The 20,264-nt window shown below is 46.6% G+C and overlaps 1 protein-coding gene across 6 annotated transcripts in view; it reads left to right on the top strand.

The window, feature by feature from the left end:
- The first annotated feature begins 726 nt into the window (after positions 1-726).
- DACH1 (dachshund family transcription factor 1) overlaps positions 727-20,264 on the top strand; it is a 572,648-nt gene continuing 553,110 nt past the window's right edge. For 4 of the 6 annotated variants that reach the window (XM_085621996.1, XM_085621993.1, XM_085621994.1 and 1 more), the window contains exon 1: positions 727-2,124. In XM_085621996.1, coding sequence (XP_085478122.1) covers positions 1,376-2,124 — 749 coding nt within the window. In that variant the 5' untranslated portion in view covers positions 727-1,375. The remainder of the gene's footprint in view (positions 2,125-20,264) is intronic. The other 2 variants (XM_085621997.1, XM_085621995.1) reach the window with 1 other exon arrangement.

Genomic DNA, 20,264 nt, shown 5'->3' with positions numbered 1-20,264 from the left:
CTTAGACATCTCTGCACAGAACTCTACTTTTCAGCATCCTTTAATGGAATAAGTTCCTAAACCTCCATGAATTTTTGTTTCTCACTTACTTATTGTAAGCTTGTAATCTTGCTTGTTGATACGTTAATATTGACTATATAGTCCTGCAACTACGTCTTAATCTCCTAATCTCTTCTTCTTCACTGACCACTCTCATCACAGTCCTTCTTAGTTTTATTTCGTTTTTTCTTCTACCTTTACCTTTATTTAATTGTTACCTGTACGCAATTTATTCAGCTAATTTGATATGTTATACTTATTTGCATTGTTAGTTTCAATATCTTTTTGTTTAAGATATATACACCATGATTAATTAGTGCTTGTGGCAACTTAGTTTAATAAATTATTCTGTAGAGTAAAAAACAATAGTAATGTTGCTTCTATAAGTAGTTGCCACGACAGTGACTTCCAGCTGTAGCTATAGCTTTATTACCGGTGTGACAACTGTGTTCAGGCAGAATGAACTGCGCTGAGTGTGGGAGGTTATATATTTAGTTGCTATGCTTCTACTTGCCCTGCAGTGGCTTCTGTCTGGAGAATGCTCGCCTCCTGGGATCAGTTGGGAGTACAGTGGCTTTCACCTGCAGCAGTAGTGAAAACTGTGTTCAGACAGAATGTTCTGCGATTACGTGTGGTAGATTACATCTTTAGTTCGTTATGCCTCACTTGCGTTGCAGTGGGGAAGTTTCTTCCTGAAACAGCACTACCGTGGCTTCCACCTGTAGCGGTGTCTTCGGGAACTGTAGAGGCGTGTTTCAGCACGGTGCCCTCTAGTTGCACTGTGGCTGTGTGTTGATCCTGCAGCCACCACGCCCCCTCCTCTGGTCTCGGGCTGTGTGTGCCCCCTGCTCCGGCCGACTGTGCTGCTATTAGAATAAAGCTGTCTGCGCTGATGAGCTCTCCAGGCTCAGCCTCTGCCTCCAGACACGGATCTCTCTTGAAACTCGTGTGTGCGAGCTCCGCCCCTCTCTTTCTCCTCACCGTGTGACAACAACAACTCGCCCAGAGCGCAGGCAGCGGCAGCCAGCACTCCCGGCTCCCGCATCCCCACGGTGTCAGTGCACCCTTCGCCCTCAGCGCCCCCCAAGACCCATGTGCTGCCCGAGGAGAGGGCACCCCAGCCCAGCGCGCCGCCCCTCGGCACCTGCCGCAACTTCTCTCTAGCCAGGACAGCGGAGCCGCCCCGGACCCTACCGGACGCGCTCCCGGGCACTTTCTGTGGCACTCCGAGCTCCCGGTCGTCCTGGACGAGGGAGGGGGCGCCGGCACCACTCCGCTGCCAGCACCTCCACAAAGGGCTAAACTTTTTGCTGGCGGAGCGGGGCTGGGTACCATCATGGCCGTGCAGGCTGCTCTGATTCCCCAGTCCCAGCTGGTGCCCCTGCAGCCCGCAGCCGCGGCGCTCTCTGTGTGCTCCTCCAGCTCTTCGTCCTCGTCCTCCTCGTCCACCGCCTCGTCCTCTTCCTCGCCCTCCCCGTGCCTGGCCGCTCCGGCCGCAGCCGTGGCCCCTCCGACCACCTCCAGTGCAGGACTCTTCCGGCCGGAGCCCCTGCTGCCAGCGGCGTCCAGCGCCCCCACCCCCGGCAGCGGCAGTGCGGGGAGCGGCATTAGCACCAGCGGAGGCGGCAGCAGCCCCAACCTCCTCCCAGGCAGCGGTGGCATCAGCGGCGGCGCCTGCACCCCCGGGCTGGCCGTGGCCATCAGTACCACCTCTGCGGCCGGTGGCGGCGCCGCCCCTCCCGGGAAGCCGGTGTACTCTACCCCCTCGCCGGTGGAGAACACGCCGCAGAACAACGAGTGCCGCATGGTGGAGCTGCGCGGAGCCAAGGTGGCCTCGTTCACAGTGGAGGGCTGCGAGCTGATCTGCCTCCCGCAGGCCTTCGACCTCTTCCTCAAGCACCTCGTGGGCGGCCTGCACACCGTCTACACCAAGCTCAAGCGCCTGGAGATCACCCCTGTGGTGTGCAACGTGGAGCAGGTGCGCATCCTGCGCGGGCTGGGGGCCATCCAGCCCGGCGTCAACCGCTGCAAGCTCATCTCCCGCCGCGACTTCGAGACGCTCTACAACGACTGCACCAACGCCAGGTAAGGAGGCGCCTCCGCCCAGAGCCTGCTAACCACCCATGGCGTTCAGCACCACACATACCCTTCAGTAGCACACCCAGCAATGCCCTGCAACCCCACAGTAACTATCATTACTTGAAGTGCGCAAGACCATTTCAAAGTCTGCAAAACCACCACAACCCCCCAAACCCCTGGTGCCTCTCAATAACCTCAGCAACTCCATCCCCTGGAACCACACCATAACCTGCACTTCCTCCCTGTGCACCACCACAAAACCACCCTTAAGCTTTTAGCGCCACCTCATAGCCCGCGCAACCACTCCATGGCCTCCAGCGCAAACCTATACCCAGCAGTGCTATATCTCACTAGCAGGGCCGCAGCAGAATGTTTGTGGCACCGACGTCACCCTACGGCGCTGCAAAGCCATATTAAGGGCACATGTGCGCTACACAGTTTATTATAATACAACAGGGAAGCCACAGCACTCTCTTGTGCTGGGACCCCTTAGTCTTTACCTCCACACAAAGCCTTTAACAAAGTCATAGAGCCCGTAACGCCACCTCCGTGCCACCCAGACCCTGCAGAGATGTCCCAGACAGATGTCCCAACGCCTATGCGTCAGCATCACGCAGAACCTTCAACTCCACCTCAAACCTCACAACCACGTGCCAGAGCCGAAGTACAACCACCGAGCTTACAATACTATTCTAGAGCCATCGGCCTTTCCCTAGCGTTCACAACTATATTCCAGAGCCGGAGTGCCACCTCAGAACTCACAACCACATTCCAGTGCCTTCAGCTCCACTTCAAAGTTCACAGCCTTATTCCAGAGCAGACGTGCCACCACAGAGCTCACAACCTTATTCCAGAGCCGAAGTGTCACCTCAAAGCACACGACCATATTCCAGAGCATTCAGCACCACATCAGAGATCACAACTTTATTCCAGAGCCGACAGCTTCTGCCAAGCTCATCACAGCCTTATTTCAGAGCCGTAAGCACCACCACCGAGGTTGCAACCTCATTCCAGAGCGAAGTACACCACCAAGCTCACAACTTCTCACAACCTAGTCTTCAGCACCACCTCAGAACTTATTCCGGGCCGAAGTACAGCCGCCCAGCCTTCTGCATTCACCCAGCCAACCCTGTCATAAAGGTTCACCGTTTACCTCAGCCTTTCAACTTGAGCGCGCACGCATCCCATCTTGATGTCGCAGCTCAACTTACAATTTAATACAAAAAAGTCCAACCTGCTCCCGACATTTCACGCAACCTTCCCATCCTGCAAGTAGCTACGCGTGACCCACGTGCTTACCTCTCACTAAGTTAAGGTGACCAGGGATCCCGGATTTGCCGGGATAGTCCCGGTCGTCATCAGCTGTCCTTGCCGATTTAGGCAAATGTGGCTCATTCCCCGGTTTTCAGAGAAGATCGACTTGAGAGAGTGTGTGGCACGTTCTGAGTCCCTCTGCTGAGAAGCATTCATTGAATCATCGCACTAAACTCCACCAGTGTCGACAACAACTGTCCGCAACTCCTCTCATAAATCCTCATGCACATCGCAAAAGTACCTTAAAACTCATGCTCACATCGAAGTGCTCTGAAAATCCCCACTCTCAGCTGAAAACGTACCCTGCAGTCAAACATCTCTAACGCAGCCACCCTAGGAAGAAACTTTCCCGCAGCCCGGCCCGAGGACACTCACATACGAAACCACAACACTCAACTCCCGCGTATACCCCTCCCCCCAAAGCTGAACACACCGTCGCAGACATTTAACTGTCTCCATCCAGTCTCGTGGCACCGCTTTGTGATATTATGTTGTGTGTCTTGTGCAGCGTTAAATGAGGCGATATGAGTGCACCTGTGAACAGAAACTTAGGCCCACACTTCTTGGGGCATGATTAAAAGTTTGCACCTGTGGTCTGACTCGTGAGGTTATGTGTGGTCATTTTCACGTATATACAGGATACCCTTCAGTCTGCAACCGTGGACCGTATACACTATACAGCGTAAAGATAAACACGCACACCTGGCAGCAGGCTCTCTGCCCGGGGATCACGTCGTGTGTGTTTGTGCGGGGAGTGTGTTGGGGGGGAGAGGGGGGGGGGGGGGTTAGCTTCTCTAGCCTCCCCAGAATTCGGCAGCAAATTGCTCAGCAGTGAACAGGCGCGTTAAACTGTTAAACGGAGGCTGGGGAGTTGGGAGATGTGTCTGGAGGGAAATCTGATTAAACCCTGAGCAGGGTGAGCGCAGGGTAGCGACGCTGGGCAGAGCGGAGCACCGGAGCTAAGAGGCGGGAGTGGTGGGGGGAGTGCTGACGGAGTGTGGAGCCCTCATACGGGGCAGGCAGCTCTGCCTCTCCCGGGGAATGCTGGAGTGTGGCCGGATCAGAGAGGGGCCAGTGTGGACAATGCACCCCATCCTATCTGAGATGGTGTACTTTCAGGGGGGAACTGATAAGCCGTTAGACTGGGAGCCCTCATACAGTGGGTCTGGATTCATGGCCTCTGAGTGAAGTGGGTTTAAACCGTGCAGCACAGACATCCCCTAAACTCTGGGGGACTTTGATCAAACCAAGGGGAGGGGGTCTGGGAGTTCAGTGCCTTCCCTGACGCCATCCGAATCTTCGAACGAGGCACGTTGGGAGATCACGGAGCTGCGAGTTCCCTTCGTGCAGGGAGGGCGCAGTTAGTATGTGAAAGACATCGTGCGAAAGGTGCAGGAAACACCCGGTCATGTAGGCATTTACAGGCTATCGCTGCATTTGCCTACTTAGTAGTTAGTAGCAGCCAGCAGTAGATAGCACAACTCAACCGCACTCACTACATTAATATGTTCTTAGAAAGTAGTCACGGGGTGTTGTGTGTGTGGTGTCACGTGGATGACAACACAGCTGGCCTGAGGGTATATGAGTGCAAACTGATTCCCGTTCCTCGCAGGTTGCCCGAGTGAGCGCTGCGGGCTCTTCCCAGCCCCTCCCCCCGCCTCCGGGCTGTGTGGAGACGTCCTCCAGAGAGGGTCTGCTAGCTTTAGATTAGGCGCCCAACCTGTATATGAAGACGTCTCTCTCGGTAGCCAGCATGGCTGCAGCCGGCAGCGCGTGCTGTGCAGTGCACTGACATCGAGGACACACTCCAGGGAGTGCTGGAGCCTCCGAGACGCCGCTGCACAGCTGAGGGTTTCCGTTCCTCGAGGGCGTCATTCCCCTCGGGGTGTTGTGACGATGTTTCCTGGCTCCTCCTGTGGGAGTGAGTCGATACAGGTGTAGGGTGCGTGAAGTACAGGGCTCCCCAGTCTCTTGTGGAAGGGTAGGTGGAAACAGGAGCACAGGCGTGCTCCTCTCGTCCAAACGAGGTTTAGTTTAAGGAAAGGGGGTTTCTTCAACCCCCTGAGGCCCCTAACTTAAAGGCCATTATCGGAGTGCACTGAACAGTTACCTTTGTGCGACAAAGTCACAAACACGCGAGGTGCGTCCAAAGACCAACATGGTGTGCAAGTTTGGATGCGAGGAACACCCCAGGCGACATCAAATGCTGGAAACGAAAGCACCACACGCGTTAATGCTTTAAACACACAGGCTACCTCCGGAGATTGGTGTTCAGCATTTAAAATAATCCCAGGGTGTATCAAATCGAACATACCACGCAGTTTGAAGCAGTCACCACTGGCTACTGCATTTGTGTTAGAAAATGTCTCGTGTAGAATCGTCTCTGAAGTACACGTGCACCAGTGACCCGGAAGGAACGACAGAGCGTCTTCAGATGTAACCTTTCCTTCTGAGAGATCAGTTCCATGGCCCACTCGGCCTCCATGGTGGGCGACAATCAGTGTCTTCTGAGATGTGACCCGCTCCCATTAGGAGCCAGCGGACACACAGTCCCTTCCTTGGTGGGGTGAACGTCCGTGCCCTCTGACAGGTCCGTCACTGGGCCCCGAGACACACATCCTCACGGTGGGCAAGTGTCCAGTCCTCTGAGAGGCCAGTCTCCCTCCCACACGTCTCATCACCTTGTGGGGGCAAGTGCCCCCCCTTCTGAGGGGTCATCTCCATAGAGACACGAAATACACGCACACGCAGCGCCCCACTGTGAGTAAATACGAACCACCTTGTTACTGGATTGCTATGGACGAGCACAACTTCGAACCTAGTTTCTCACTTTTATTTGTTGCTTTTGAAACTTTGTCTCGCATATTCCCAACAAAAAGTTCTATCCCATTTCAGCACCACTGCAGGTAGTTTCGAGGGGGTACATTCGTAAAAAATACAACTGGTGGGATCCCCACTCCTGTTCATGGCACACTGTTCGTCAAGCTTTACAAGGTCCATAATGTACCCTTGATTTGAGCAGGCCTCAGAATGCAGACATTCTAGGAGTGTGACACGCCATCGTTCATTCTTTCCCACACGTGCAACAGGCACTGACCCTTCAGTGTTGGAATGCCCCTCCCCCACCCCTCCCAGACACTCAGGGGTTAAAAGACGCATAGCTTTAGATAATGGACAGTGACAAATGGCGGCTCTTTCTCAGATTGCAGGCAGAGTGCGGTCACCGGTGCAACCTTTGATGCTATTGTAGAGGACACGTGACCTCGCCAGTGGGAAACACTGAATATTCACACAATTATCATATCTACAGTTGTTGTTTCCGCTACAGGGTAAACCCACTGTTTGCCTGGCCTGAGTAAACCAAACTAGATTTGTTCACATAATTAATTGTACAAGAATTCAAGAGTTATGTGATCGTATGCTGTAAGGCCGTGGCACCTCCCTGCCACTGGTTCACCAGTGATGGGGCTTGTGACCCCAGTCTTACAAAACAGAAAACCCCAAAAACCTGCAAATTTCACGAAACAAACTGTGATATTCCATATTTTCCATGAAGGGAGAAACCAGAAGTAAAATAGCCCGGATAGGTTAGGTGCTTGGGCAACCAGATCATAGAGTAAATAACATAGGGCAGCCCAACAACAAAAAACACATGCCACAACAAAACCTTACACACAACTTAACACAAGGTAACATAACATTTTTTATTATATTCCATAACTGAACAGGAACAAGCTATGGAGTTTCATGTTAAACTAATGGCTCAGCTTTGTGTTTTCCTCTGTTGTGCACTCTTGTTTTGGAATGTGTTTTTCAAACATTTGCAGACACATTTCCCATGTATGACATTAAACACAGACAGGCAGACAGGTGTTTGAAACCGGGAAGCCGGCGATCTCCGGACAGTTCGTGTTTTACATTTTTCATGAATACACCAAGTCAGTTTACGTTAAACCCACCTACTCTCTGCGCTGGTAAAAGTAAAACGCTGTTTTTCATCGCAGAACACGAAGAGATCCAAGGAAGGCTTTCAGTCCTGGCTGGAGTACACCAGAAGTCACATTCATGCCTGACACCCCCTGTTGGTTAAACTCATCATTTGCATTTGACACGCTCCGCTGGCTGCTGGTGAAATGCACTTTGAATAATTCACCAGTGGAGAGAAAACATATGATGTCTCCTCTCTGTGTCGTTTTATATTTAATGCGTTTGGCCGAGGGTTGAATCTGCTCCTAGCTGCTGTGTTTACAACAGTGCTTGCTTGCTTTGTGTCAGTGGATGTAAAACCGTGCCCTGCACGGCAACTCTTTCTAAAGACCCTTCAACACCCACCTGGTGCCAGCTAACGCCAGGCGGCCTTTCGGTACTTAGTTTACACTGCACTTAGTTTAATGGGCATTCCTGCAAGATAGGGCCTTCGGGTGTGGCTGACTTTCACTGTTTTTGTCCTAAACACACAAGCCATATAACTCAGACAGACATACGTATACAGACACACACACAGACATAACACACAGGCACACTATACCTGCATAAACACGTATACAGACACGCCTGCACAAATACACATATGCAGATTCCTATACAAAAACACACTGCAGGGACTAATCACACACACACATACACACAAACATAATACTCGAAATTGCAAAACTGGACTTTGAAATTGCCAGTACTGTTTGACTCCTCTGCAGAGTTTTAATGCGGACCGTAGAACAAAAATGCTAACTTTTTATTGTTTTTATTGTTTTTTTCCTGATTGTTGCCAGTTCCAAAATGAACACCGCCAATAGTTACTATTTCTGCATCGCGTGTTACGGTACAACTAGTCTGCGTGAAACCAATTTAAAGTTGCTTCAAGTAGTGAGAGTACACATTCATTGAACTTTCCTAGCTGGAAGGGCAGGCGGTTGTTGCCACCACAGCTTTGCGTTTAATTACGTGGTGGAAGTCTTGTTTGAGCCGGGACCATAGTTTGCTTGTGTCTAGAGAGTGAGGCGGGTCATTACTGTTTGGTGTGCCCACCGAGGTGGTTGTTTTCTTTTAAGTTACATAGTACTTTACTGTATGACTATTGCACTACAAAATGAAGGGGGCGGGTGGGGGAGGGGAGGGGGGGGGGGGGGGCTGTGTTGGTTCGCCCGCTATTAAAGTAGAACAATAAAGGCTGCAGTGTTGGGCAACTTCACCCAATCTGTGGGATTTTCGGCCGAAGACATCTTTTGTAGCTGTTTATCTAGAGCGCCCTAAAAGCATTAGTCGCATCACCGAGCCCATTTCTCTTCGCTGCATCCCACCTCATGGTGACGACCGCTCCCCCGAGCACAGTCACTTTGGACCTCAGCCGCCCCTGGGGTGTGCCGGGGCGCCAGGCTGCACACGGTGCATGGATGCCTGTACGTTTAGAAGAGAAGTCTACATTCCCAGACTGCGACCCCTTGAAAAGAATGGCGCAGCTCGTGGCGTCCTTATAGTCCGTGCTGCGTATTCAAAACGCTGCTGTCCAGGAAATAGTGCTGTCTGAGGAGCGTGCACCAGACTGTGCGTGCTGTAGACAAGGACTCGTGCAAAACACGGGCTGACCTCATTTACACGATTAGACCTGAAAGAGCTTCTTTTAAACATGCTTTTTTCTGGTGTGAAACTCGCATGGCCATATTCAGTCATTGTAACGCTTGTGGTAAACTGTCCAACATGTATAGCTCATAGATGCGAGTGAAACACTTAAATATTCATGGTAAAAGGAAATGGCCTTCGAGAGTGAGGCTATTCTCTGTTTGTAAGACCGACCTATATGGCCCAGTTGTTCCTTCGCATTAAGACCGCTGAGATTCATGCATTCATAATCCTTGACGGCCAGCCTAGAATTAATTAGGACATGACATCTTATTTTGATCGCTATCCTACTTACAGCGTTTGTTGAATGAGAACGCGTGCTTAAGTAAGAGAAACTGAAGGGCCTGTGGAATATTAACTTAACTTCAAATTGTATCTAGTGCCTTATAACTGCACTTTTGCAGTGTCTAAGCGCTGTAAATTGCAGGAGCTATAATTGTTCGGTTACATGACACTCAATTCATTTACTTTGGAAATGTGAAAGGCTGTATTGACCTTGACGAAATTCGAAAGCATAACTATAGCTAAACGTATATTTATTTCAGCAGCGAACGTTCAGCTCGCTGAGCCATCGCGCCGACTTCCAAACACACATCAGTTTCAGAGCAGACTAACAAAATATAACTGATACTTCCCTTTCTAAGAAAGTTATTGCTTCCCAAAATCGTGTAAAACTAAAATGTTAGTACATTTGCTCAAAAACGTGAACAGCCCAATTAGTAACAGCTAAAGCAGCTAAAACAATCAACATTTTCAAAATGGTTGGCAGTTATTAAAATGGATGACTTATTATTTGTCCTGGCAAGCCGGCTAATATTTCCTATCTTTTTTCTCGATGTTTGTGTCTGACTCAATTGTCATTTGATACATGCTCGCATTTTTATCCTGATATTCGTATGCACATTTATTTCTGTGAGCCTTTTCTCAAAGTGACTGGGTGAAAGGCAGACACCCTCCGGGAGTAGCCATGCAAGCGTGCGATGGACCCATTCCTCAGGAGATTTCCCACAGCGCCCATGAATGCAGTACTACACGTGCCCTCGGGCAGGGGGCCCTTCTGCGAGGCCTGTCGACCCCCCCAGCTCCCCCCTCCCACAAGCCACTCACTGACACCAGCCAGGAGCGCCTCCCCAGCCTCAGAAACTGGGGGCTTGGCGTGCCTTTGAGAGCACCTTGCCGTGGTCCCGTTTAATTAAAATCAATCACTTTTACAGCCCTCTGCCTGGCGCCTGGGACAGCGTCACACTCTCCATAAAAGTGCAACTGCGGCAGGATCACAGGCAGAGGTCTTCTTTTCATGTACGGGGTCTGCCAAGGGGCTGTGCGCAAAGCCGGTGCCATTACCGGGCGCTAAAACGGAGCGGAGCGGGATAACGCCAACTCTGTGTAAGACGCGCTCTGTTATATAGAGCCTTTCTTGCATGTATGGCGGTAAAGCGTTGAAGAGTGCTCACTATTTACCCAGCGCTACTTTAAACTGAGCCCCTTATCCGTGCGTGGCGGTAAAGCATAGTTTCAAACCGAGACCCTTGGCTACCTATGGCGGTAACAGGTGACTTGGAACGGCATTTAAGACGCGTTAGTTTACACCGAGCCTTTGGCGCAGGTATTGTTACCTGGTTGATGCGCGCTTCATATTTAAGACACACTGGGGCTTATTTACAAGCCCCTTGCGCCGCTGGTACGTCACTGTTTCCCATATTCAAAGTGACGCACCGGCAGCGCAAGGGGCTTGTAAATGAGCCCCACTGTCTTAAACCGAACCTTTCATACATATTGTCTTACTCGCTGATGTGCACACTTTAAGGCGCGCTGTTTTACGCCACCCTCTGTGACATGTATGGCGGTAATAAATCAGTGGTTTTTTTGCGCTATTTAAGAAGCTTTCGTCTAAACTGCGCCTCAGCGGTTCTTAAGGTACCATTATGGGAGAGAGGCGCAGCGTCTGGGGCAGGTGTGTGCCATGTCTGCAGAGGGCACACACCTTGAGGCGCACGCCTCGGCGCTATGCGTTCTGCTGTACTTGCCTCGCGATGATCAAAGACAGACACCCGTGTCCTCTGCCTTCATCCGCCTTTGCGGCTAATTGTTCCCAGGCCCCCATCTCCTCCGCGCGCCCAGTTGAACTTGCAGCCGGGGACTGCCTATCAGGCTTCAAATTGCCGAAAGCCCCCCAGGGGCCGAAATTTGACCGCTTTTATGAAACCAGAGAATTGCATTTATGTCTTTCGGCCCCTTGGGAAGGGCAGGCGCTGATCCCAGCTCAGCCCCTATTACTGGAGACATGGAGGTCGCGTTTAGCCGTCTTCATCCGCACGTGGATGTTAAGTGACAATGCCACGCAGATTTTTTATTGAAAATATGGCACCCACCTCGAATTATTAAATTTTGGGAAATTACAACATGAACTTTCCCCACCTTTACCTTTGTTCCAGATTTTGAGAAACGTAGGACAACTTTTTGTTGGTCAGGGTTCCGAACATATAAATGTGCTTATTCGTCTAACTACAGCTCCCTGGATAATGGCAAACAAAATTTTAAGGGACGTAGAGATGGTAATGTATAATAACTGTGTTTGGATACCCAGCATTAACTGCAGGTTGCCTCTGAATCAAGTTGCACACATAATGTGAGGTGGAAAGAGGCACTTTCTGCCACAGCCCCACAAGTGCCGGATTCCACTACTTTCAGCCTGATAGAACACAAAACGGCGGCAGAATATTCAACTATATTCTCTTGAGAGCCCTGCATTTGGCTACAGACCAGAACCCCACCCGCCCCATCTTTACAGTGTGCATTTTATCCCTGGGTGTTTCCACAGATTGTTTTTTTATTTTAGTCTTTTCCGCTTCTTGAGTCTCAGTTTTCATTGGAACAATATACATGAAAAAAGAGAACATTTACACACGAGGCCTTGGGCGGAATTGTTAACAATCTTTGAGGCTGTTGGGGACTTTCATTTTACAAAGATGGCATAAAATGAAAATTAAAAAGATAGTTTCTGTACATTATATTTGTCAAAGCGTGAGAAGTGTTCACAAGGAGACATGCTGAGTCTATAAAATACCTGTACATACATATTCTCTGAATGCAGCAAGGCTAAAGCGAAGTTGTGGTTAGCTTTGGCTATGAAACCTTACCATATGTTAAACAAAACCTGAGACATTCACTTAAAAAAACACACAGTTAAATACTGTTGTGGTAGTTATGCTTACAGATCTAAACTGAAAAACTGCTGAAATTCTTAAGTTAAGAGTAGCTTTGCGATCCATACCTCACACCACTGCCTTTCAAATCATAAAGCACATAACATTAAATACTCATGATCTCACGACCTGCGGCAGAACCAATTATCAATGTAAACATATCAAATTTCCACTAATTCTATGCAAGAGTCGACTATAATTGTAGTGATATTTATTGGTTTGAGTATGTGTTGTTATTTAATTACATTGTGTTTTAAAAGTTTTCTATAGCGCAAACAAATCCCATGAGGGTAGCAGAGCGCTTTACAGGTGAACGAAAAAGAGAGGAGACTGGATAAGAAACAACAGGGTGGTCAGAAGTGCCAGGGCAGGGACAACTCTACGTCGGCATGGCATACGTACATAATCAAAACAATCATAAAGGATGAAGCAGAAACAAAGCATGTTACTAGGTCCTAAACGAGTAATTGAGGGAAAAACTGAAGCATAAGAAGAGTACAAAAGTGAGTCCAATCAATACAATAAAAGACAGGTAGAGAAAGGTTAACATTTGTTAATCCAAAACTTTCTTTTTGAAATTACCAGTAGAAGGGATCGTCCTGATTTCCGGAGGCAAGGAGTTCTAAATTCTAGGGGTGATACCTGAGAAGGCTCGATCATACGTTTTTGATTTGCGGAATTTCTGCGGCTTCAGCAGAAGGGTGCTGGCACTTCTGGAGGACCTGGAGCCACCAGATAGTACAAGTTTCTGTGCGAGGTATAGTGGGGTGTTGTAGTGTAAGGCTTTATGAGTCATGCAAGCAATTTGTAGTTGTATCCTTGCTTCGTAGGGGAGCCAATTGTTGCGATGTCATGCACATTCGGTTGGCATTTGGCCCTGTATAGTGGAGTCTAGCTGCAGGCCCTGGCTTTCAGCAAAGCTCTGCACCCTGCCCACCGCTGGTGCACAATCCCAACTGCCCACAGCCTTTAAATTGCCAAACAACACTAACCTTACTTTCTTTCCGGGCATGTGCACCCCAGTGCAAGTTCACAAACCCATATAGTCTCGTGGCTGTTTGTTGGACCCCCTGTTGGTTTTGCACACCCCATACATGTTACAAAATTCTGCAGGAGGTCCAACAAGGATCTAAGTCATTGACGTGGATTCACGAACTGTGAGCCAGGGATCGAAAACATTTGGAGGCTCGCTGGTTGTCTCTTATCTTTTCATATTTTTTATCTGAGGTGGTCCATCTGGTGCCCCCACCTGACCAACAGTGTCAATGAATAATACCCCTTATGTCATCTTCATTGTTTTTCAGGACATGTGGACCAAATTGGAGGATTATTTTTTGAATGTGGGTCCACAAATGATCAATTATTTCAAGTAACTCTGTAACTTTTCAAACCTTTCTCATCCACTTCTATACATCTTTCTTACTCTAATTTTTCAAAAAATCCCTTATAAATTTATACCAAACCAAGCAAATGCACTCCCCTGAGTAAATTTCTACTTTCATGCTAAGTTTCAGTGTAATTCCATTGAGCCACTCTTTCTGTAGTAGAGAGCACAGATCCATATGCAAGTTGCTATGGAAAACTTCCCTTTTTTAGCTCCTCTGTAAAGCTCTGCTAGAAACTTACCATGACCAACCCCATGTCAATTAACTTTTTTGGGGATAGTCTTCCAGATTCATTGAATGTCATCAATGTTTTTAAGAAAACAAGAAACAGCTTTTCATTGAAATCTCTGACCTAACCATGCCAGTTATTACCATGTTTATGTTCCGTACACAATTATATACCCATTAATTCATATGCAAGTATAGTATATTCATTCATAAAACATAAACAAAAATCAAGAAATACACAGACATAAACATACTCACACACACAGATATGCCAGTACCCAATCTCAATACTTTATTTCCAAGAGTTACATTCTTACAGAAATATTGCACATTACCCAATTCATAAATAGAGAATCCCAAATATCCTAAAAATGTATAACACACATTTAGATCAATTTCAACCAAACACATAACTTTGGCAAGCGGTCTAAACACTTAAAATTCCAGACGTTAAAAGACCGCAAATGGTTGACAACAGATGCCAGTAGTTGTTCATGAACACAGGATTAAAAAACCTACAAAGGTGAAAAACATATTGCACACCTTTACCTAAAGAAACCACCATTTGCTTAACCTTCCTAGCAGGACATAACATCCTGATGTATTCGATACAGTCGAAACATACGCCTATGCATAGACCTAATACATTACATTTATAAAATGCTAGGCAAGAATTTAAGGAGCCAACCAATCACCCCCTTAAAACAAACTATATGTATAATTCAATCTGCATAGGAAGGAATCATTTTTGCCTACACTAAGCTGCCCCCTGGCAACCATAGCTTCTGCAGGCAGGGGCTGACATCAGTGTTGGTGTGATGGGCGTGTTCGTGTATTGAGACTTGTGCAAGAAGGGTGTGGGGGGGGAGGGGGGTGGAGGTGGGGGTAAGGACAGAATAACGGTTGGGCGAACAAGACATCCACGCTGTTTGTTTTCCGACAAAGTTGTTTGTGATTTCAGGCCCCTCTGGGAAATCTGCTGATCAGATCCGCATCTGTTCCTGTCAAAGTGGGTGCTAAGATACCGGTCACCCAGCAACCGCGTCCAGGAGGGAATTGGGCCGATAATAACTTCAAAAAGGGATGACAGATGCTAGATTAGGATGAAAGACAAAACGCATGAAAAATGAGCTTGTTAGAAGCGGGAGTTTGCTCAAGCACCTTCATGCAAATTAAATGAACGCGGCAGATTTGCATAGAGCAATTTCTAGCGTTTCTGTTGACCGAGAGGGTATAAATGATACAAATTAAACCAGAAATGCGATTCTTTTTTTCCGCGCTAATTAACATACAAAGCAGCGTCTTTAAAAAAAACGTGACATTAGCCAACTGGGTGTTTAGCTGACTGAAACCCATGCCCCCAACCCATGTGAAAAGGGCAGCTTAAGACCCCCCCTTTCACCCACTGTCTCCCCCTGGTAAAATAAACAGGGAACTTCAGACAAGTGAAAATATGTCACAGCGAATATTTCTACATTTTTTTTTTTTTTTAGTTTAGGGGGTAACAGAATAATGCCTTTAATTCATTCCTTGCTTTATACATTTTTGTCTGGTTGATTTAATTTGAAATCTGCTGAGAAGGCTGAAGCTGAAATGCCAAGTGTTGTCAGTGCCTGGTTAAATAAAGTTACCACACGCTATTAAAGACGCATTTCTCAATCGTCGAAACCAAGGAGAGCTCTGGTATGACAGTTTAATACCATTACATTCATTTTAGGCTAATTTCATTCTCTTTAGTCCTTTTATGATGAGGATATGCACACAATCAGTGTTTTGAAGGCACGATAAAAAATACCGATTGGGGAAAGGCTCTTGTCTTGGCTTAGCAGTGTCTAATGTGGTCACGTAGAGAAATTGATTTTCTTCAGAAATTAATTAATTTTTCATATCGCCCTGAGCTGCAGTTAAAAAGAGTGCACACTTGCCTGTTTTCTTCCCCAGAAATATTGCCTAATCATATTAATACCATTGCCCCAAGGATGAAAAGATAATTGTACAAATGCATTTGGAAATATGTATCACTGAGTATTTATGATTAAATTATGCAAATGACCCGGCTCTCATCCTTCCCAGCCCTAGATTGTCTAATTAGGATTGATATGCTGAATAGATGTTTCAGAATTTGAATACAAGCATGTCCAAAGAGCAGAAAATTGGAAATGACAAGGCTGAAATCCCAAGAAAAGTGTATTTTCCTTTTATACTTTGCTAATTTGGTGTTTGCATTTGCAAGATTTCCTTTGGCTACGTTTGTGATTAATTCTCTCAGCCAAGCAAGTATGTAAATAAATGGCATTATTGTTGTTTTTATTTGTTTGAGCGTCTTGTCATCCACTTAGATACGTTCGGATACACCTTATCGCTTGTATAAAACATTCTTCTTTTAATCGCAGTATTACCGTGGCGAGCCGTGCATACATAGCCTTTGATTAGGATATCCGCTGTTGTTCCACATCTCCTTGTGCAGATGACAGAAAGTTAAACTGCAACCATCTCCTGCAGGCAATATTCAAAATCAGCCACCGAAGACATGTTTGTGACATGCTTTCCTGTAGATTACATTTCCTAGAGCATATCTTTGTTAATTTATTTTCAAAAGCGGTATGCATAAATTCTGAGTGGTGCATGATTGATGACCGGCGATGTTTGTGTGTGGGTATTGTTGCTGATAGTGTGCATTGTATATGGGATGTGCACTTACCTGCGCAGTTTTGCGCTACAAATTCAGCAATTTTCATGTATGATGGAAGTGACTCTAGAAAGCCATGGTCAATGAGTGGGTTTGTTACGAGATACCAAGGACGTATTCAGAATGGCACAGTGGCATGGCATGTTCTTTCTGGTGATCATTATGGATGGACTCATGGCAGTTAGATGAAGATCAAATAAGGGTTGCCAACTCACGCGGAGCCGTTTAAGGCCACCTTCATCCAGTTCTATTTTTTATCAACTGGAACAGCAGCTGGAACTTACTGACCCATTCATTTTATAGGAAAGTAAAACTGCAAGTCCCAGAATCCAATGCGCTATTCACGGTTAGCTAACAGTGGACGTAATGACATAGGGACAGTTGGACACTCTGTGTATAAGAGGTTCAAGTCATCATAAGGTAGGCTGGCCTAGTGTGATAGACGACCTTGACCATAATGTTATGGGGCAGTTGGACATTCTACAATTTAGAGGTTCCAGTCATTGTAAGGCCGCCCAATCTAGTGTGATAGACGACCATGATGCTAATGACGCGAGGCAGTTGGATGCTCTACAAGCTAGAGGTTCATCGTACGGCAGTCTAGTCTAGACGACTGTGACTCTAATGACGTGGGGCACTTGGAGACTTTACAAGCTAGAAGTTCCAGTCATCATAAGGCAGTCTAGTCCAGTGTAATAGATGGCCAGGACTTTAATGACATGAGGCAGTTTCACACTGTACAAGTAAGGGTTTCAAGTCATCGTAAAGCAGTGTAGTCAAGACGACTGTGACTCTAATGACGTGGAGCAGTTGGACACTCTACAAGTTGAAAGTTCCAGTCATCATAAGGCAGTCTAGTCTAGTCTGATAGATGGTCATGACTTTAATGACATAAGGCAGTTGCACAGTGTACAAGTAAGGGTTTCAAGTCATCGTAAAGCAGTGTAGTCTGAATGACAGTGACTAATGACGTGGGGCAGTTGGACACTCTGCAAGTTAGAAGTTCCAGTCATCATAAGCCATGGCCATGGCCACCTATCACACTAGACTAGACTGTCTAGTGTGATAGGTGGCCATGACTTTAATGATATGAAGCAGATGCACACTGTACAGGTTAGGGGTTCTAGTCATCATAAGGCCGGCAAGTCTAGTGTGAATGGTGACCATGACTCCAATGACATTGGGCAGTTTCACACTGTACAAGTTAGGCGTTCAAGTCATCATAAAGCTGGTCAGTCTAGTGTGAATGGTGACCATGACTCCAATTTCATGGGGCAGTTGCAAACTGTACAGGTTAGGGGTTCAAGTCATCATAAGGCTGGCAAGTCTAGTGTGATTGGCTATCATGACTCCAATGACATGGGGCAGTTGCAAACTGTACAGGTTAGGGGTTCTAGTCATCATAAGGCCGGCAAGTCTAGTGTGATTGACGACCATTACTCCAATGACATTGGGCAGTTTCACACTGTACAAGTTAGGCGTTCAAGTCATCATAAAGCTGGTCAGTCTAGTGTGAATGGTGACCATGACTCCAATTTCATGGGGCAGTTGCAAACTGTACAGGTTAGGGGTTCAAGTCATCATAAGGCCGGCAAGTCTAGTGTGATTGGCGACCATGACTCCAATGAAATGGGGAACTTTCACACTGTACATGTTAGGGGTTCAAGTCATCATAAGGCAGGTTAGTCTATTGGGATTGGCGACCATGACTCCAATGACATGGGGTAGTTGGCCACTCTACGTGTTACAGGTTCCGCTCATAACAGGAAGGCTATTATAATATGACAAATTAACATTTAAGAGATGACTGTCTTGAGTACATAGAGCAGTGGTGGAGAATGGAACACGGTGGAAGAAAAAGCCGTTCGTGACAAACTGAAGTGGCGTATACGGAATCGACATATGAAGACTGCTTGCCGTGTATCACAGCAAAGAAGTTTATGCAAAACAGATGAGGCATGCCTCAGAGTTTCAAATGGCTGCCAATGTAAATTCTAGTTTATTAGGTTTTTGAAGCACATCAATAAGGTTTTATGGTTGCTTATGCAAGTCTTGGAAGGCGGCTTAAAGTAGGAAGCCGTGGACAGTGCTTAGTGTGGAGCTGTCAGTACTTCAGCAATTGTTAGCAGTGGGTAGTCACTCCCTCTGAACTCTGTGGCTCCTGCTTCCCAGCTGCAGGATGATGGATTGCCTGGTTTAATCCATAGCAGCTTTTGTCTAGCTGTCGCTGTGTAGACAGACACCGCTATCGATGAATTCAACAGTGATTAGAGTACGCCGTCCCAGTCCCAGATCCTCTGAAAGTCAGGCGTCTGCCAAGAGCTCCTTGCTTTAGTAACAAGTAAAAAGGTGCTTGCCGTTTTTATCGCACTCATAAGTTACCCTGACGAATATTTAATTTTTATTTTTTTATGGGTTTTATGAATCTCGACAAACAACATTACAGCACCTTGAAAGCAGAAATTTCCATTTATTTATTATATGTTCCACCAGAAAAGACTTTATTTAGTAAAAGAGAACACAGCCTACAGCAGCATCTTTTTTTTTTTTTTACATTTAAGAGGGCACGGGGCTTCCTGAAAATTGTGTTTTCTTTCCAAGACATTTGAAGAGTATACATTTGATGTTTTTACCCAACCACAGTCTGCACATTCTCGCTGTGATGTTGTTTCGTGTTTACCGCTTCAACAGTAGCTTTTGAAAACGTTACTAAATACATACCTTTCCTTGTTTGGATGCTAGCTACAAGCCCAAACTTTCATGAGTCTTTCACACGGTGCCAGGTGTTTCTTAGAAGTCATGCTCACGATGTTGGTATTGATTCTATATTTAATTTAATATATTATAGTAGAAGTGGTGGCCAATGGACAATCATGGCAAATATAGAGGTGTATTTTTTTCAGTTTCATTGCAGACATATTACTAAAACAAAAGACGAATGAGGTAATTGATTAAATTGACAAGAGGCAATGTGACCCTTGTGACATCACTGTTGATACATATATAGAGAGAGCCCACGTTTGAGTAGCGTGTGTGAGAGACAGAGTGTGTGTGTTTGTGTGTGTGAGAGAGAGAGAAGTGGTGAGAACTATGTGGACTCCTCCCACCACCAAATAGTAACATCCAATCAGGTTTTCTAGGACACCCAGAATAAATATTTATGAAAGCAATTTACAGATAATGCATTTCATGGGGGGTTAATAGCAGTGGATCGACCACTCCAGCCCTGAGAGCCACAGCTATAGAGAAAAAATCGTTTATGGAATCACCTAGGTAAAGGAGTGAGTTGATTCTTTTTGAAGAACCGTGCACTTGAATATTTTAGTATAGAGGTATTGTTAAATTAAGAGATTTGTTAGCATACCTGAGCAGTTTGGCCTAGCTTCATTGGAATGTTTATTATGTGGGCTTCAATAAAGACAGAAACTTTTCAATGAATTTTAGTACTGTAAGATTCCAAGTACTATGCATTGTGGTCACAGTGTCACGTAAAACACAAATGTTCCTAATGTCTAGCAGCCAATATCTTTTGAGGTTAGGTGTGAGAAAAGACACTGCTTATGCACTTTGTTACTCATGGCGCATTGCCATTAGAATTCACAACTAATCTGAATGTCCCAAACAATTCACTTGGGCATGCCAGTTTCATCAGAATAATGATATTTAAAATCATTTTAGTGTTGCTTTTGACCATGGCCATTAACTAAT

Source organism: Triturus cristatus, chromosome 8 (genome assembly GCF_964204655.1).
Source record: "Triturus cristatus chromosome 8, aTriCri1.1, whole genome shotgun sequence".
Taxonomy (NCBI): domain Eukaryota; kingdom Metazoa; phylum Chordata; class Amphibia; order Caudata; family Salamandridae; genus Triturus; species Triturus cristatus.
The sequence above is the reverse complement of the archived record's forward strand: the minus strand, read 5'-3'. Positions and strand labels throughout refer to the sequence as shown.